This window comes from Canis aureus, chromosome 1 (genome assembly GCF_053574225.1).
Source record: "Canis aureus isolate CA01 chromosome 1, VMU_Caureus_v.1.0, whole genome shotgun sequence".
Lineage (NCBI taxonomy): Eukaryota > Metazoa > Chordata > Mammalia > Carnivora > Canidae > Canis > Canis aureus.
Genome location: NC_135611.1, coordinates 24,937,728 through 24,955,807, shown reverse-complemented (window position 1 = coordinate 24,955,807; position 18,080 = coordinate 24,937,728). Strand labels below are relative to the sequence as shown.

General features: G+C 38.5%; 1 protein-coding gene across 1 annotated transcript in view; it reads right to left on the bottom strand.

Annotated features, from left to right (window-relative positions):
• Nucleotides 1-2,175: 2,175 nt before the first annotated feature.
• Nucleotides 2,176-18,080, bottom strand: part of FAM210A (family with sequence similarity 210 member A) — a 29,901-nt gene continuing 13,996 nt past the window's right edge. The window contains exons 2-4 of the mRNA XM_077893045.1: nucleotides 12,632-13,148; nucleotides 8,054-8,165; nucleotides 2,176-4,038 (exon numbers count right to left, since the gene is read on the bottom strand). Coding sequence (XP_077749171.1) covers nucleotides 3,805-4,038; nucleotides 8,054-8,165; nucleotides 12,632-13,107 — 822 coding nt within the window. The 5' untranslated portion in view covers nucleotides 13,108-13,148 and the 3' untranslated portion in view covers nucleotides 2,176-3,804. The remainder of the gene's footprint in view (nucleotides 4,039-8,053; nucleotides 8,166-12,631; nucleotides 13,149-18,080) is intronic.

The window sequence follows — 18,080 nt, the reverse complement described above, 5'->3', positions numbered from 1 at the left end:
AGTACTTGGAAGTTCATAAAAGGTCATTACAACTGAAATCTTGTGCATGGAGAGAAAATGCTGTATGTTTATGTTTTCTTTTTTTTTTTTTTTAAGATTTAAAAATCTAATTTGGTTTTAAGGAGCTAAAACATCTATTGGTAAAAGGGACAATACAGATTTGCCACAATTTCCTATGCCATATGCTTAGGGTAATGTCTACGGAACTATCACAATACAGTAAGAGGCTCTCACCACGTACGTGATAAAAAAGTCCGGGAACTGCAAGCTTGCCATCCCACTCTTCCTGAAGCTGGGCCACGGGGCCTGCCCACCAGAGACGGCGGGGGAGACAGGCCTGTGCTCCACGGAGAACCAGGCAGGCGTGCATGCACACTTGCAGTTTTCTGACCTTTAAACTGATCAGAATTCAAAACAGAAGAAGCTGGGCAGAGGGAGGCAGAGGGAATGAAAGAAGAAAGGCTCTACGCAACCTGCGTTTTCAGGCCGAATGCAGGATATACTTAGGCAGCACGTGGAGTGTCTTTTAACTGTCTTCCAACTTCTGCCGTCACAGACCATGTTGTCCTGGAGAAAACACGACGTGGAAAACACGCCCTGAGAAGACTCCTGACTGCTGCGCACTTCCCCACCGTGGCTGTCCAATCACGTCACCAGAAAGGGTCCCAGAATCAAGATGCATTCTTTCTACTAAGCTCATGCTTATGGAAATAGCCAGATAACTGCCACGAGATAATTATGATCTGTAGTTATTATTGTTGGAGATCGTCAGGGACCACAGGGAAGAACACAGCTTGATTTTCAAAGCCTAACCGTGAAGAAGCAAGACAAAGACTTGCTGTGACTAGTTAAAATGAATCCACGTGGCACAGACGTCACAAAAGAGAAATCTCAGAGGGGAAAAATATACCCCAGTGGCCTGAAACAGCTCTTCCCAGATAGAAGTTATAAGCTCAAATTGCCTGATCTTTCAGGAATCAGAAGGTTGGATGGGGCCCGAGGCCAGTCAAGTGTCCAGGGCAGAGTGAAGCCTGAAGTCTGCTGCGTGTACCTTTAGGTGTGTCAAGTACACAACTTGCTTCTTTTCGCCCAACGCATCTTCGGCCCAAACTATTAAGATCTTTCCAATTCCTGGAATTACCTTCTAAGATCAGTCTTCTAGGACAGTCAATAGCTCTATTTCACCCTGGAGCATGAGGATCACAGTGGTATCTTTCATTTGTAAATAAAGGGGGGGGGGATATTTTGTAACAAAAAAAGAAATAGAAGACTACATTTGAAGGCATAATTTTATCATGTTCACTATTAGGAGAAAGGGAATCGCAATATATCCGTTCTCTTTCTCCTTTTGTTGAAATCTAAACAGCACCCTACTGTATGCAAAAGATTCAGTAAAAGATTTGTTTAGTACAGCAAAAGGCTGGTATTGCTATTATTCCTGAATACACGAAGTTTCTTGCCTATTTTTCATTTCAATTGCTAATTTGTTGAGCACACCCTTTCCACCCACTTTATAGGAGTTAAATCTCAGCCATAGCTCCCTCTTTACCCTGTTGACACATCCTACCTAAAGACATATGCATATCACATTGCTCTACTCACTCTCACAAGAACGTAGGGGCAAATTAATCCAAAGCATAAGGTTGACTGTAAATCCAAGGGAGTTTACTATATACAGCAAACTATATGGATTTACTGTGTGACATATCTATATGTCAGTGATTTGTTTAACCTGACACACATTACTACATTCTGTTAGCCTGCTAGTAATATTACAAACAACATGTTACAGGTGTGTCCCCCTTATAAGTCATGTGTAGAGTAGGTTAGCAATATGCTAGCAATGGCATTTGATAGGATACAAATATTCCTGGTACCAAATAATGACAAAAGGACTCACCTCTTCAGAGACTATTTCACTAGAGAATTTCAAAGCACTCATCAGCATCTCCTTTTCTATAACCGGATGGCAACAAAAACTCAAGTGGTGGATAGTCGGGACAAGAAAACTTTAGTCTCAGGATTATTAGTGACTTCTAAGAACCCCAACTTTATCCCTAAAGGAAAATATGCCCTGTGCAATGTGAAAAGTAAGTTGTTTTAGAAGAGTTTCATTAGGTGTTAAAACACAGGCATAGTCTCAAGTGGTTAAAAAAAAACAAAAAACCCAAGAAATTTGTTAACATCTTAGCATTTAATATCTGCTTAATAAGCAAGCTAAAACATGTCAACTGTTTTTAGATTTTAAAATGTGCTGTCAAGCTGAAATCCTGTGTTCAGCTGTGTATCAGGAGACCAAACCCTTCTCCGTGCTCAAGAGTGTGCGTGACAGAGAAAGGCACAGACTCCAATCACAGCATACTAATTCATAAAATGTCCCAATATAGTGATTAGATGCATCAAGAGTAAATTTAAATATTTCCTTTGAATTATTCTCCAAATTTGGCCATTAAATATTTAATACAAAGTCCATCCCAATAGCAGTGATCCCCCACAGGGTTGCTTCTGGAAGTCCCTCTGACATTTTGTCTTATCACATCATCCAAACAATGACACATCTAGAAAGAGGCCACTCTGTTTTCTGAATATCAACTCAAGGATTAGAACTGAAGTAAAAGCAGTTAGAACCAAAGGAAACAGACACACACATTTTCAAACACACTCACAGAATCATGGCAACTCTCATATCTGACAATGGCTGAATTTCATTCCAAGCAGATAATTTAATGATAGCTTTGCTAGTAAAAAAAAAAAAAAAAAAATTCAAGTAAAATGCTCAAGCATATTTCAATATAAGGGAAAAGGATCTCTCATTCTAAGGGAAAAAGCAGCTACAATTTAAAAAATTACTGCACAAGAAATCAACATTAACTCTGAAACAAAGACTAAGAGGATGTTGGCCTATGGAGACAAAGGTCTGCCACGTGGCAGGGGGTGTGAGTCGGCTCCCACACCTGTATCTGCTTGAGAACCACAAACTTGAATCATGGTTTAGGAATATTTGGGTTTAACAATGAACTTAAAGTGTAATATTATTTTCACGTTTCCTCTGCAAAAGAGTTGAAGAGAACACAAATGATTCATGGTAGAGATTTATGTTGTAGGTGAAAAAGTACCATGTCCATATAGATTTCCTTTAAAAAATTTGATCATGACAAGTTTCAGGTAAAAATCATTTTTAAAGGGTCAATTTTTCATTTACATCTGACCAATACATCTTATTTACATACATAGGACTCAATTTTTATTCCATTTCCTTCATATAAAGTGTGTTATTTTAAATGTATATAACTGTTATATACCATTTTTTCAGAAACACTATCCCCTCATTCACTGGCAGTTTTGACGATAATAGTTGGTCTCCACATTGAGAAATGAATATAGTTAGAAGTTCAAGGAATAACATAAAGATGAAAATCCAGTGTTAACACCATGTGTAGGGCCACATCAGTCATTCAAGGAGTCAACGGCTTCATCTGCATAAGTTCTGGTTGCAATAAAACTCAAAGCAAGTAGGATTCTGAAGACCCTGAAGAAGAGCTTTGACTTATGACATTAACCGCTGCTTAATGCTGTGATTGATGTTAAAATCTTATACTGGGTTCATTTTTCTCTTCAAAAAACACTGATTTTTCTAGTAATATTTAACTTTAAAAAGAAGGTATCTTAGGCCTTTAACCCTCAGAGAACTGGTATATTTAGGCAACTAACGAAAAAAAAATAATCAGAAGCATGTATCCTTGTCCATAGTCTCCAAAGGGTTAAAGTGCAGAAATTGTTCTATCACCTGTTATATAAGGCACTCTATTCCACTTTTTTCTTAAAAGAAACTTTCTCTTTGGTTTCTTGTAATTTTTCAGTGAGTCTATCCTTTGTTTCTTCCATTTTTTCTGTGAGAAGCTCCTTGGTCTCTTCCATCCTGTCTTGTAGATACTCCTTAACAGGAGGCGGTGTCGACATGTAGCCCCGACTACGCAAATACTTCACAGTGAAGGAGGTTCCTCCCAAAGTCACAGTGTATCGGGCAGGTGTTGCAATCTGAGGGGAAAAGCAAAGGCAGGAGATCAACAGCTCATCAGGAATACTGTCTTAAGCAAAAACAATCTGAAATTAAAATTTTTAGTAACAACAAGAGTATAAATTACTTAATTGCTTCACCAGGCTACAGGGTTTTTCCCTCTTCTGTAAATGTATTTTATAAACATCTGTTACTGAGACACTGACCCAAGGACTACAGCATATTTGCAGAAGCCCTGGAGCCTGCAACCACGTGCTAGTGAACCCGGAGACAGACGCCCTAGGAATGTGAGAAGATGCCTCAGGACCAATAACAAACATGCACTTGCCTCTGTTCCTTAAAATTCCTTCTAACCTGTGGACACTGTGTATCTAGAACGAAACCAGACCCAAACTACTTCAAATGGTGAGAAGCAAACATGGGCCAAATGTTTATTCTTCATTGAATTTAGTTTAGTTTCACTTCCAAAACCCTTTGACTTTTCCAGGCCTCATGCTACCTTCTCATTACAATCCACCCTGGGTCTGAAATCCCAACTGGGAACTTTCATGAGGCAAAAAAAAAAAAAAAAAAAAACCTGTGCAAGCATGCACAGATTTAACTTTGCCCAGAGATTTAAGGACCAAAGCTGAGTACTAGATGAACTGGTCAAAGAACAACACAAAAGCGGAGAGCATCTGTATCCCATTCTGATAGCTTCAGTACCAAAACCCTTTGAAAGAGGGGCCTATGCTCTCCTTCTCCAATTTCCCTCTTCATTTTCTCTTGAATTTACTCTAACCAAGCCTTCACCCCCACCTCTCATCACAGTTGCTGTAGAGGCCTATGAACCGTCAGAACCATGGAGATAGCTCGCCCCCTCTACTCCTTGGAGCATGCCCTGCCTGGCTGCTGTGCCCCCACTTCCCTGATTTCCTTCTGCTTTGGAGGCTGCCCCTTTCCAGTCCTTCCTGCCCATTCCTCTTCCTGTTGCCTACCTCTGAACACCATGGGGCAGCACTGTACTCCCTCTCTCCAGCCACCTCATTCCTCAGTCCTCTTAGCCCAGGATCATGTCTGTAGTACCATTTGTACATTAATGATTCTTAGATTTCCAGACTGAGCCTTTCCCCTAAATTCCAGTATATACAACCTCCTACTCATTTCCACCTGCATGTCTAATAGGATCTCAAAATGTCATTTGTTCACAACTGCTTCATGATGTTCGATGGTCCTGCCCCAAACCTACTTCTCTCAAAGCTGTCCACATCTCAGGAAATGGCAACTCTATTCTTTTATTTATTTACATAGAGTGTAGAGGGAGCCCCACGTGGGGCTTGATCATGACAACCCTGAGATCATGACCTGAGCCAAAATCAGGAGTCAGACTCTTAACGGATGGAGCCACCAGGACACCTTCCCTCTCCTCTCAAAAGATTGATTGATTGATTGATTGATTGATTTGGGGGAGAGGAAGGAGAAGAGGGGAAGAACCTCAGACTCTGCAGAGCCTGATGAGGGGCTTGATCTCATGTCCCCAGATCATGACCTGAGCTAAACCGAGAGTCAGAGGCTCAGATGACTGCAACTCTATTCTTTTTTTTTTTTTTTTTTAAGGTTTTATCTATTAGAGAGAGACAGAGAGAGCACAAGCGAGGTGTGAGGCAGAGGGAGAAGCAGACTCCCCATGGTGCAGGGATCCCTGACGCAGGGCTTGATCCTGGGACTCTGGGACTATGACTCAAACCAAAGGCAGACACTTAACTGAATGAGCCACCCAGGCGCCCACCCGCGACTCTAAAGTTGCTCAGGCCAAAAACCTACAAGACAGCTTTAACTCCTTTCTCTTGCATAATTTACATTCAATTCATTAAAAAATCCCATCAGCTCCATCTTCAAAACATATCTAGAATCTACCTGCGTCTCCTGGGCTTTCTTGTTACCCCTGGGTCCTGGCCACTGTCAGCTCTTACCCACACCACCGCAATAACTCCTCCTGCTAGGTCTCTAGGCTTCTACCCTTGCCCTCCTATATAGGCTGTTCTCAATACACAAGCCAAAATGATTTTGTTAAAACACAAGTCAGATACTCAAAACTGCCCAGTGACTTTCCACCTCCTCTGAGTAAAAGCTGAAGTGCTCACGTGGCTGTAAGGGCCCCCAATCTGACTGCCGCTCTGCCGCCTCTCATCCCAGCCACACTGGCATCCTCCCTGTTCCCGCCAATACTACAGGTAGCCTGCAGCCTCAGTACCTTGCATTTGTGTTTCCTCTCCTTGAATGCTCTTCTACCCAACTCCCTCACCTGCTGGCAACATCCCTCTGAAGAAAACAAAATACCCCAAAACACCCCAACACAAACACGTCCTCCCTTGCTGCTGTTCTTTCTTCTTAGCACTTACCATCATCTAAACATGGTGGTGTGTGTGTTTTAACTTTACCTTCTTTACCCAACTGGCTCCCACCACTAGAATATAAGTTCCATGAGGGCATGAATTCTGTACCATTTTATTTAATTACAGTATTCCCAGTACTAGAATGGCACTTGACACATAGTAGGGACTCAAAAAATTTTTGTCAATTAAACTAAAGGTTCACTTCCGGGATGGTGATACAGGGCTGAGGAGTGTGTCCCAGTCTGTGTCACAAGGCTAAACCCAAGTGTGTTTTCTCCTCTTTGCCACACCTCTTTTCTGAGGCTTTGCCTTATTGAAGCAATAAATCTCAATGTTTTGTCACTGCACTTGAGAAACTGTGGGTGACAGAAAATACCCAGGAGAATCCCCTGCACATTTCCCACTTCCCAGAGGAACAGTGAATGGGACGAAACACTGCTGACACTAGCCTACCTACATGAACAGGTTCATGTTTCAACTTCCACCCAAAAAACATACGCTGCGCACTGATGTGCCCACAAACCACAATACCAGGCATAGTGAAAACACAAAGAGAAAGAAGACATGACTCTGAATTCCTAAGCACTTAAAATCAAATAAAGAAACCAAATATTAAAAAAACAAGCCCCACACAACTAACACCAGACCATGATACGAACTATTAAGAGCTATACATGCTATGGGAACATGGGATAAGGAGCCATTAGGGAAATAGCTTAAATCATCATGATAGTTTGATTTATTAAGGTAAATTATACCCATTATAGCTAGAAACTTGATCATTTACGGATTTATTAAGTTTTCATGTTGGAAATATTCAATTAAGCTTTAGCTCTCCAGTCAAAATTACAATAAAAAAAAGAGATCTCCCAAGATTTCAGAGGATTTTAATGAGGATAACAGAATAAGACAACGTTACTGGTACTACCAGAAAACCATACTTCTAAGTATTTTTATACAATGAAGGTAAAATAAGATAGCACCTAGTTTCCAAATGTTTCTACCTGTTTTATCAGGATGAAGATATATAGAACTTCATAATTGTCAACTGAGAAAAATAAGATAAATGTGGCTAAATTCTACAATTTACACGGAGCTCCTCTTCCAAAAGAAAGACCCACAGACATAGAAACTCGGCTTATAAACATTGTCTCAACTCCAGAGAACAGCTAGATTATAGACAACAAACTTCTAAAAGGAAATACATGACAGCTACTAAGTCTAAGGTTGATCCCACGTAACAATTTGAATTAGACTTTACTACTTTACTTATCAAGAAGATGAACTATTATAAACAGTGGAATAAATGCTAAATATCACTAACAAGTCAGGTGACACGTGGATCTCTGAATAAGGAAAACTAATATACTCTAAAGTGTGAGAAATGTGAAAAAGATGACTTCCGGAAATTTGGAAGTCCCACGTTTATCTGATTACAGCAGTTACGAACGATCTATTCTCAAGGCACTTCTTCCTAAACCATCATTTTATTTATAAAATCTAAACTTAAAAAAAAACAACTTTAGCCATTAGACTGGTATTTTATATGGCTATTTTAAGTTACAAAAGGTAACTACTGGGAACTAACACAGAGTTTTATGAGAAACTGAGCAGGGTACCAGTTAAGCGTGAAGAGCAATTCATTCTTAACAGTACTTACCTTAAACAAGGCATATGCTGTTAGTGCATTTCCACTCTGGGAATTTTTCAGAATGTTTACTATGCTGTCAGGTAACCCAATGAGTTCTAGAAAAGGAACCACATTCACTCCTCTATGAAAGAAACAAAATGATTTATATATACACGTCACTCCTCTAAAGAACAAAGTAACGTACATGTATATGTGTGTGTGTGTATATAACATACATACACATATATACATACACGCGTATTGATGTAAGCATACACACAAACTTCAAGGGATAAACATTTTCAAAGTTTTCTGAAAACACCAAAACCAAATTTTGTTTAAAAGTCACTTCTGCATTGTCGAGCACTGTGATTTAACTCTAGAAGAACATGATGTACAGAAACATCAGGATTGTACTTTATCTTACCACTTGTAGCTTCTGCTTTCCTTTCACACAGAGACATACATCCCTAATCACTATATTTTAAACAGAAGGATCTAGCAGAGTAAAATTAATAGCTTTAAGTGACTTGAGAAGGAAGGATCAAAATCATTGACTTGGTCTTAGTTGCCTCAACCAAACACTACCTCCTCAGAATGCTGATTCAAACTTCAAGACCTATGCTTTCACCTCTAAAATTACACCTCAAACTATATTACTGTAAAAGCAACATTATAACAGAATTTATTGTGGTGGTATGTAAAGAATAAATGATTCTATGGGTTTGATGGAAAGTTCAATTATTCTAAGTGGATGCCTCTATTCTGTTAGCATAAAAGGCAGGTGAAGAAGCAATTACCATAAATTGCAACAAGTTTTTGCAGGGAGGGAGAGAAAGCAGAGAAAGTCTCTAATAAGAGCTGCTAAGTTCTATTTTTAGTTTCCTTGTTTATCAACATATAGCTATACTGGCATGTGCTGTCTTAAGCTCTCTCCCTCACTCTGTTGTTTTATAGACATTGTGCCCTTTGATCCCAAATCAAATTCTAGTTCTCTTTTTTCTTTTTTTTTTCTTTTCTTTTCTTTTTTCTTTTCTTTTCTTCTCTTTTCCCTCCCTCCCTCCCTTCCTCCCTCCCTCCCTCCCTCCCTTCCTTCCTTCGTTCCTTCCTTCCTTCCAAGATGTATTTATTTTAGAGAGAGACAGAACATGCCAGGGGGGAAGGCTGAGAGAAAGAATCTCAAGTAGATTCCTCACTGAGCATAGAGAGCCACGTGGGGCTCTATCTCACACCCTGAGATCATGACCTGAGCTAAAATCAAGAATCAGATGCTTAACCAACTGAGCCACCCAGGTGCCCGTGATTCTATTTATTTCTGAAATACTGATTTGGTGGTTTGATTATTTTAAAGTCAAAATAACTTTCATTTCCTTTAGAATTGCTAAGTATGAAATCCTAGGGAGGGACTGATTCCAACAGTAACACGCCAACAGAGTCACTTTTACTCTGAGCTTCCACAGCCTGACAGAAATCTGGGCTCCGGCTCCACAAAGTCCAGCTCTGTGGATGCTTCAACTGATGCAGAAATACACAAGGGCAAAAGCACATTCACAGTCAGGATAAAATGCAGTGAAAATCAGGCAGGAGTTTGCCTCAGAACGGATCTGTAACTTGAGAAAGCTGAAGCCTAACACACAGGGCATCCAAGCGTAGAACAAAGCTGCCATCAAGCTACGTTTGATCAGATGGAGCACTCTGGGCTGGATGTAGGATCTCTGCAAGGGTCCGCCAGAGAGCAGCGGCAGTAAAGCTTAAATTAAAATAAAATCCATTAACATGTTTAATTCAGATCTCCCTGAAATCTGAAAAGCCTAAGATCTTTATCACTGAGCTAAATAAATACAAAATGGCACTTTGTTTATCATGTCTAGAAAGGCAGCAATGCTCGTTGTCAGAGTGACGAAAATAAACACTAGGCAGGAATGCCGTGTGATGTCAAATGCCCATCTTTCAAGTTACAAACTATTTTTTCCTCTTCCTTTTAATAGTTAAGTAGTAACAAATACCAGCTCTCTGCCCAGCTAAAACAAAATAAAATAGAGCTTCTTGTCAGTTGAATTGAAAACCTATATTTAATACAATCCATTCCAATTTTATAACAGAACCACATGGCAGTGAGATACACTACCATTAGAACAAATGCTAAATACTTATTCTGCAAGTATTATTTGTGATGAGATCTTTACTTAGAACAAATCAACTTTCTGAAGGGATAGGATTTAATAAAAAACATTAAGAACTGTTCCTGGGAAGCAACACATCCTACTGAACATAAACCAGCTGTGTGGAGCCAAAACTGCGGCACAGTGATGGCTGGGCTGGGGTGCAGGGTCTGGCAAAGTCCCGCACTGACGGCCAGCCACAGGCAAACTGTGACAGGTAAAGGGACAGGACTTCAAGTGCAGTCTTACCACCATGTTTACACGCAAGGACTCTCCAGAAAAAGGGGGAAGAATAAGATAAGGGTGCATTCCACAGGGAATGGCAGTGTCACCACTGCCTTAGGTGCCAGATGGCACTGAAAACCTCTTAGGTATGATTCATTATCACTAGGTTACTTGCGGTCTGCTTTCTTCAGTTTAGAACTTTTACCTAAGAAGGCAAAGAAAAGCAAATGGAACAAAAGTGCTCTTTTTAAGAGCCCAAATCAGAATCTCATACTCAATTAATTAAAAACTTAGATTTCTCCCTCCAAGGACTTCTGGCCAAATGCTTATAAAGGGCAGCCTCAGGAGGGCAGAGCTATCACTCATCACTTTTCACAGTATTGCATCAGAAAATCCTCAATAGCTCAAAAAAGAACATTTGACATATAGACAGCCATTAATTATATAGAGCTGAATGCCAATAATAATTTTTATCCAAAATGGCACTGTGTTTTAAAAAACATTTGTTTTTTATGCTGTTAAAAACTAGAGCAGTTCTGAAGACTTCTATAAATATTATATATGTCCAGAAAAATGTCATTAATGAAAAAGATAATTCCATAAAGTGTACATATGAGGATATTCTGTAAAGAAAGGGACAATTCTTTTTTTTTTTTTTTTTATCTATGATAGTCATACAGAGAGAGAGAGAGAGAGAGGCAGAGACACAGGCAGAGGGAGAAGCAGGCTCCATGCACTGGGAACCCGACATGGGATTCAATCCCGGGTCTCCAGGATCGCGCCCTGGGCCAAAGGCAGGCGCCAAACCGCTGCGCCACCCAGGGATCCCGAAAGGGACAATTCTTAAAGGATAATGATACACAATGAAAAAGGATATAATTGAACATTAGGAAGCTAATGGAGAGAAAGATGTGAAGAGAATCAGAACAGCATCAACTACACAAGGTAAAAAGATCCCTTCAGAATTTTTGTAGAGAAACACTCCTAATCCTGTGTTTTCTCAGAACAAGTCGTCATTATCTTTTAATTTAGTAAAGAAAATAACCTTTTCTCAAGGAGTAAGCTTTACATATAAAACTGACATATTTTATTAATACCTTTATATCAAGCCATTAAATGTAACCAAACACTGAAAACTGATGGACTTCTGGAAAGAATAAAATCATTCTAGACTCATAAGGAGAGTTTACTATAAAATGTCAAAGTGGGGTCCAATGTGCCATTTCACTGTCCTCAGGATGCGAGCTCACTGAGCTGCCGTACCCAGTCCACCACAAGCCAACACAGCGCACTCAAAGGAACAGGCACATGCTGGAACACCTTGGTTCTAGAGGCAGGAAAACACTGGAAATCACTGGGATCTGTTTCAGTTTGTACTCCTGTTCCTAAAACATTGTAAATAATATAACTTATCTTAAAAGAAAGGAAGAGTATTTAAGAGAAAAGGGTGCATTCTAGACATTCTGTGTTTTACAATACCTACAGGCTAGGCCCACCAAATTAACTTTTTTAAAAAGTTTATTTTAGTTGTGGTAAGAACATCTAACATGAGATCTACACCCAATTTTTTAAGTGTACAACAAATTAACTTCTGATCAGAACAAAAGGCCTTACCTTGACACGTATCAGGTGTGGGTAACACTAAAACCTAAGTCTGCAATTTGTTCATTTTTATATCTGCAGCAGATATTAGCCAGGGTTTGGCAAAAATATCATACTAATTTCCCACTAAAATCATACATATGGCAAAATAATAGATATATTTTTACATTTGTGAACACCTTAAGGAATATCTAAGTATAGAACTCAATAGTGCTGTCGAATTCCCAAAATCTCTTTATTTCTGTGCTATGCTAAATGTTAATAGATGAGAGTTGGTGCTCTGAACTAAGACTCCAAAATATTTTGAGAAAAGCTAAGTTATTTTGACTTATTCTTCCTTAATCTCATTAATATAATGGGAATTACATTACCTACTTCATATGGTTTTTGTGAGGATTAAATGAGATGATAGTTTAAAATTTTCATATAATCCCTGCTATACATGCTAAGCAAATTTAGCTATGAAAATGTCAAAAACTGCTATGAAAAGCAGTCATATTCATCAGTTCAAGACATTAAAGCATTTAAAAAACTATTTATTTAAGGCTTTCATTAGTATAATTAAAAAAAATCACATTGTGACAAAGCAGGGAAGGTGCTCAACCAAGCAAAAACTTACTTTATAGCTGCATAATAAAATGTTCCAAACCAAACACCAGAAGTTATTAGATGCACTGGAATCAAAACTTTCCCATATTGTCTAAATGTTTTCTTAAATCGTTGATATAGATTAATAGATTTGTCTTGTAAAGGATCAGGTTCTTCCTTTTTTTCTGAAGAAGTTCCAGGGGATGTGGCTTTGGATGACATAACCCTCTTGGATAAAATATCTTGCTCCCACTGTTTATGGTGAAGGACCCCCAGCTGGGGTGGATGAGCAGTGAATGGCTTCCTTTCCTTTGCGACACACTGGACAGCAGATAAGTGCAGCCATTGCTTCTGACGGCCCTGTACCAAAACTACTCTGGATTCAGCTTTGTACAAAAGTAATGGTCCCTTTATGTTTTGACGGTGTCCAAAGAGACTGGCTTTATGTGGTTCCATGCATGTCCTATGTGCCAGTCGGAATACAGACCTCGGTACATTCCATTGCATTTTGAAGAACGGTGATTGAAGGATTTCAGCTTCTACAAAGACTAGATAAAAAAAAAAAAAATTAGACTATACATAGATTTCTATTTTAAACCAATCCACTTAAAAATAAATCATTAACCATTAGGAAGTAACAGACAGACATTGCTACCAAATCCACAGAAATTAATGTTAAGGTATATAGTCTGAACATACTACGATTTAAAAATCTTACTAAAATATATCATTTAAATAAGCATCAAATAAGTTATTAATACAACTGTTAAAGTCTGATAAGTAGTTGATACAAAGTACCATTTTTTTTTCTACAATGCCTTTTGACTAAACTATATAAAATTATAAATCACATATGTTTTTGGTTGGTAAGTAGAGAGACTTTTCCAGGTAACTAAAAGGTTTGTTTTTTTGTTTTTTGTTTTTGTTTTGTTTTGTTTTTTGTTTTTTTTTTATTTATTTTTTTTTTTAATTTTTTTTTTTAATTTTTTATTTATTTATGATAGTCACAGAGAGAGAGAGAGGCAGAGACACAGGCAGAGGGAGAAGCAGGCTCCATGCACTGGGAGCCCGACGTGGGATTCGATCCCGGGTCTCCAGGATCGCGCCCTGGGCCAAAGGCAGGCGCTAAACCACTGCGCCACCCAGGGATCCCTGTTTTTTTTTAGATAATGTAAGACAGTATAATTTAATTTTAAAAGAATATAGTCTTTGGAATAAGACAGACCCAACTAAGCTAACAGTGGGATTATTTTGAGCAAATTACCTAGCTTCTCTAGACATAGGTTTCCCCACTAATAAAACAGAATTATAGTATGCATTACTATATGGCAAATCAATTCCATTCTCTCAGTATCAGGCAGCACCACCTGAATACCATTCTCTATCCCCACCCTACACCAGTTACCTTACTACTTCTACTATATTGTGAATAGATGATTTCATTTTTTTAAACTGTATACTAAATAAGAATCAATATGAGTTAGCACTCCAACGAATTAGCAATCCAATAAATACAAATACTCTATTTTACATGAATATTTGTTGACTGGGAGTACAAAGTTGTCTATCATTACACAAAAATGTCCATTTAATGAACTGTCCCTATATGATATTAATTCCCTGACTCACCCCTCCCTAATTAATAGTTAACATCAGTTCTTATCAGGCTCTCACAGATAATCCAATAGCACAATGCACATAAATCATAAAATGAAACTACACATCTTGCAAAAAATAGGCTCCCAGGAAACTTTAAAGATGATACTGGAGATTGCTGCAATGAAAAGTAGTCGGTGACAAGTAACAATCTGAAGGTTCAGACCAGTTAACAACCAAAAAAACTAAAATAAAATAAAATAATACCCACAGAGATGGTAACAGGTGCTTCAATTAATGACTTAAATATTAAACAACAAAGAAAAGCCATAGAGAAAAATTATTAAGTCCTTAATTACTGGGCAGTCAGGGTGGCCCAGTGGTTTAGCACTGCTTTCAGCCCAGGGTGTGATCCTGGAGACCTGGGATTGAGTTCCACGTCGGGCTCCCTGCATGGAGCCCGCTTCTCCCTCTGCCTGTGTCTCTGCCTCTCTGTGTCTCTCATGAATAAGTAAATAAAATCTTAAAAAAAAAGAAAAAGTCTTTAATTACTTAAGTACTTTTACTTTGACTTCTTTGTTCTCCTAGAAACCAATCTCTGGGCTAGTGGTTTCCAAAACTGGCTATGCATCAGAATCATGGCAGGTTGGGGATGTTGAGACAAAGAAGAGATGGTTTGAAAAACCTGATTCCTGGTCTCCATCCAGACCTAATAAATCATAATCTCCTATAGACAGGTCACATCTGACAATATGAATTTGGAGGTCATTTCTCTAGGTCCAGCAAATGGCTTCCATATGTAAGACACAGGATAAAAGCGCCTCAAGGAAAATAAGGCCCATTAAATTAACTTTTAACTTAAAATTAACTTTAAATTACAAATGAAAATTAGAATTAATTCAAATGACAACATACGGGCAATGGCTAGTGACAATGCAACTCTACAGACTTGCAAAGGTAATCACAATATTGATGACATATACATACAGTAAGACTCCTAGGATTTCAAGGAACAAACCTGTTTCAGACGAATACAAGTAAAAGTAGATGGCAAGTACAGACGGAGTAGTAGCGTACGTACTCTGGAACGAACAGGCTTCAGGAACAATAAAATCTAGGCAAGTTACCTTGCCGCACGGCTAGCACTGTGTATAATGGCCTCAGCTCACTTGTCAGTTTTCATTTTTAGATTTTGTTAGTTGGCTAATCTTTCCAATTAAAGATAAAAGATTTTGGTCAATGATAGAGGTGTCATTCCTCACTCTAGTTAGATCAAATCAGTTGTATCTGGACACAATGAGTGGACCTGAAGAAGCTATGAACTAACAGGCCATTATTTCTGATATAAATAGAGACCCAGAGTGATAAACCTGAATTTCTTCCAGTGAGATACAATAATTTCAGTAAGACATTTTTTAAGTCATGAGACTTAGATTATACCAAAAATTGTCTGTTATTTCCCCGCCTCGGCAGTATGAAATTTTCATATGTATAGACGAGGCACTGTTTTAAACTGCTTGTTGCTTCAGTTATGGAAATAAATGATAAAGTGCATTACTAGAACCAAGTGAGGTGACAGGTTACATTGCTTGCTGTGGCTGTCCTTTTCCACTTTAGAACTGCATCATCAAAGCCTTTAACACTGCAAGTGGATGGTATATGCATGATTAATGGTGCTGATTCTCAGTGTACAATCCTACTATGTACGGTGGGGGGGTGGGCATCATGAATAATTTTCATGAGCAGGCAGTAGAATTTACCAACCAGGAGCCTGGAAGCCAAGGTCGGACTGCCCAAGTCCACATCTTGAAAATGCTATAAACTATGTACCATTTGGACAAGTTAATCAGCCGCTGCCACCACCCACCACCACTACCACCCCTGCCCCAAGAACGCACCTTGGTTTCCAATTTATAAAACAAGGTTAATAATAGCACCTACTTCTTAAGATTGTTATAAGATAAAATAAATACATGTGAAATATGTTTGAAAATGAGGAATATGTAGCAAGTGCTCAGAAAATGTTACAGGTTATTATTTGTAAGTTTGTAAGTAAACAAAGTAGTCTGTTGACCTTATTTACAGTGACACAGCCTAAGGACCAGGGCCTGAGCTGAAAGGAGATTATACAGGATAAACAGTTCCTAGGACAGCTCTGGCACAAAACTTGAAAAATTATATGAAATTGTACCTAATCAATCCAATAATAGCTAGCCCAAGACCAGGCACGGTTAAACAGTTAACACACATGTGAAAGTTAGGAGCCTCTCATATAGCAATTCTGAGGCAAAGAGAAGGTGAAGACACATAGGTCAAGATTAAAGGTATAAGGTTTCCAGTTATGGAATGAATAAGTCACAGGAATATACATTGTTAATGATATGGTAATAGCGTTGAATGGTGATGGATGGTAGCTACACTCCTGTTGAGCCTAGCATAGTGTAAAAACTTGTCAAATCACTAACTTGCACACCTGAAACTAATGTAACATTGTGTCAACTATACTCAAATTTAAAAAAAAAAAGAAAAAAGTAAAGGTATAAGGAAGCAGTGGGAACTAAAAGAAGAGAAGCCAAGTGAAAGGAATGACAGAGAGAGAAGAATGGATTGGAACAAATGTCAATGAGAAAGCACAAATGTTAAAATGCTGTTAGAATGCTAGAGAAGCTATATTCTAAATTTCCAGTTCCATAAGGCAAGGAATTTATTTATGAGATTCCTTTCCTCCCTCTATATCCTAACCAAACCCACACTACTCAAGATCATATGAACATATTTCTGTTCCTTAAACCTGGAAGCCTAAGGCATTCAAGCGGCACCAGAAATACGATACCTGAGTGCAAAAGGAACTAACTAATGTATATGCTGTTCTTAGACATAAAAACACAGTAACTAAAAAGTTAGAGTTGAAACAACAAATTCCAACAGCAAGATTTAGTTCTCTATTGTGTGAATTCGAAAAATGTTTGTCAAACAAAATCTTATTTGGAAGTTCAATAAAAAAATAAATAAAAGCAAAGTTGCTCAGGTTAAAGCAGGAATGAGAGAAATAACATCTTCTGGCTTGTCCTCACCTCCTCCAACCTATGGACCACTGCCACAGATGCCCTAACTATGAAAACAAAATTTGTCCACAAAGTGGACAAACTCTCTGTAAATAACGGTCTTACTTCAACTGCCATTCTCCTGCAAGTCACAGCCCACGCACTAATACCCTGAGCCCTGAAAGCTAGCGAAGAAACTCCACTGAAAACGTAGATATTAGAATCTTCTTTTTTTTCTCTGTGGACTAACTCTATGTTTCCGGAAGGCAAGAAGTTTGTCTTGATTCCCAGTAGTTACAGGGACTAGAGCAAAACCTGACATCTAGTGGTGTTCAATCTAATTCGGTTCCACGAATGTCAACAATTTGTCAGCTTTTAAAGACTCAATTGATCTCTAATAAATGACTTCTATAATCAACATAGCATCTTCAGCTTGGGAAGTTTTGTTGACTTAAAAGTTAACATTGTCAATTTAAAATAACTATGATATGTTAAAAGCTTGAAAGGAAAAAGTAAACAACATAGACTATAAGCAGAATGGAAATTCTAAGAATCAAAAGGAAATGCTACAAAACAAAAAACACTGTAACAGAAATGAAGAATGTCTTTAAGGGATTCATAATCCAGAGAGCCAAGGAAAGAATGGGTGAGTTTGAAAGGAGGTCAACAGAAACTCCCTAGACTGTAATGTAAAGAGGAACAAAAAAAATGAACCTTCCTCCTCCCACCAACACACATATAAAAAAAAACAGAATGAAACATCCCAGCATATGGGACAACTTTAAAGGTGTAACATACGCATGATAGAAGTGCCAGAAGGAGAACAGATAAAGAAGTATA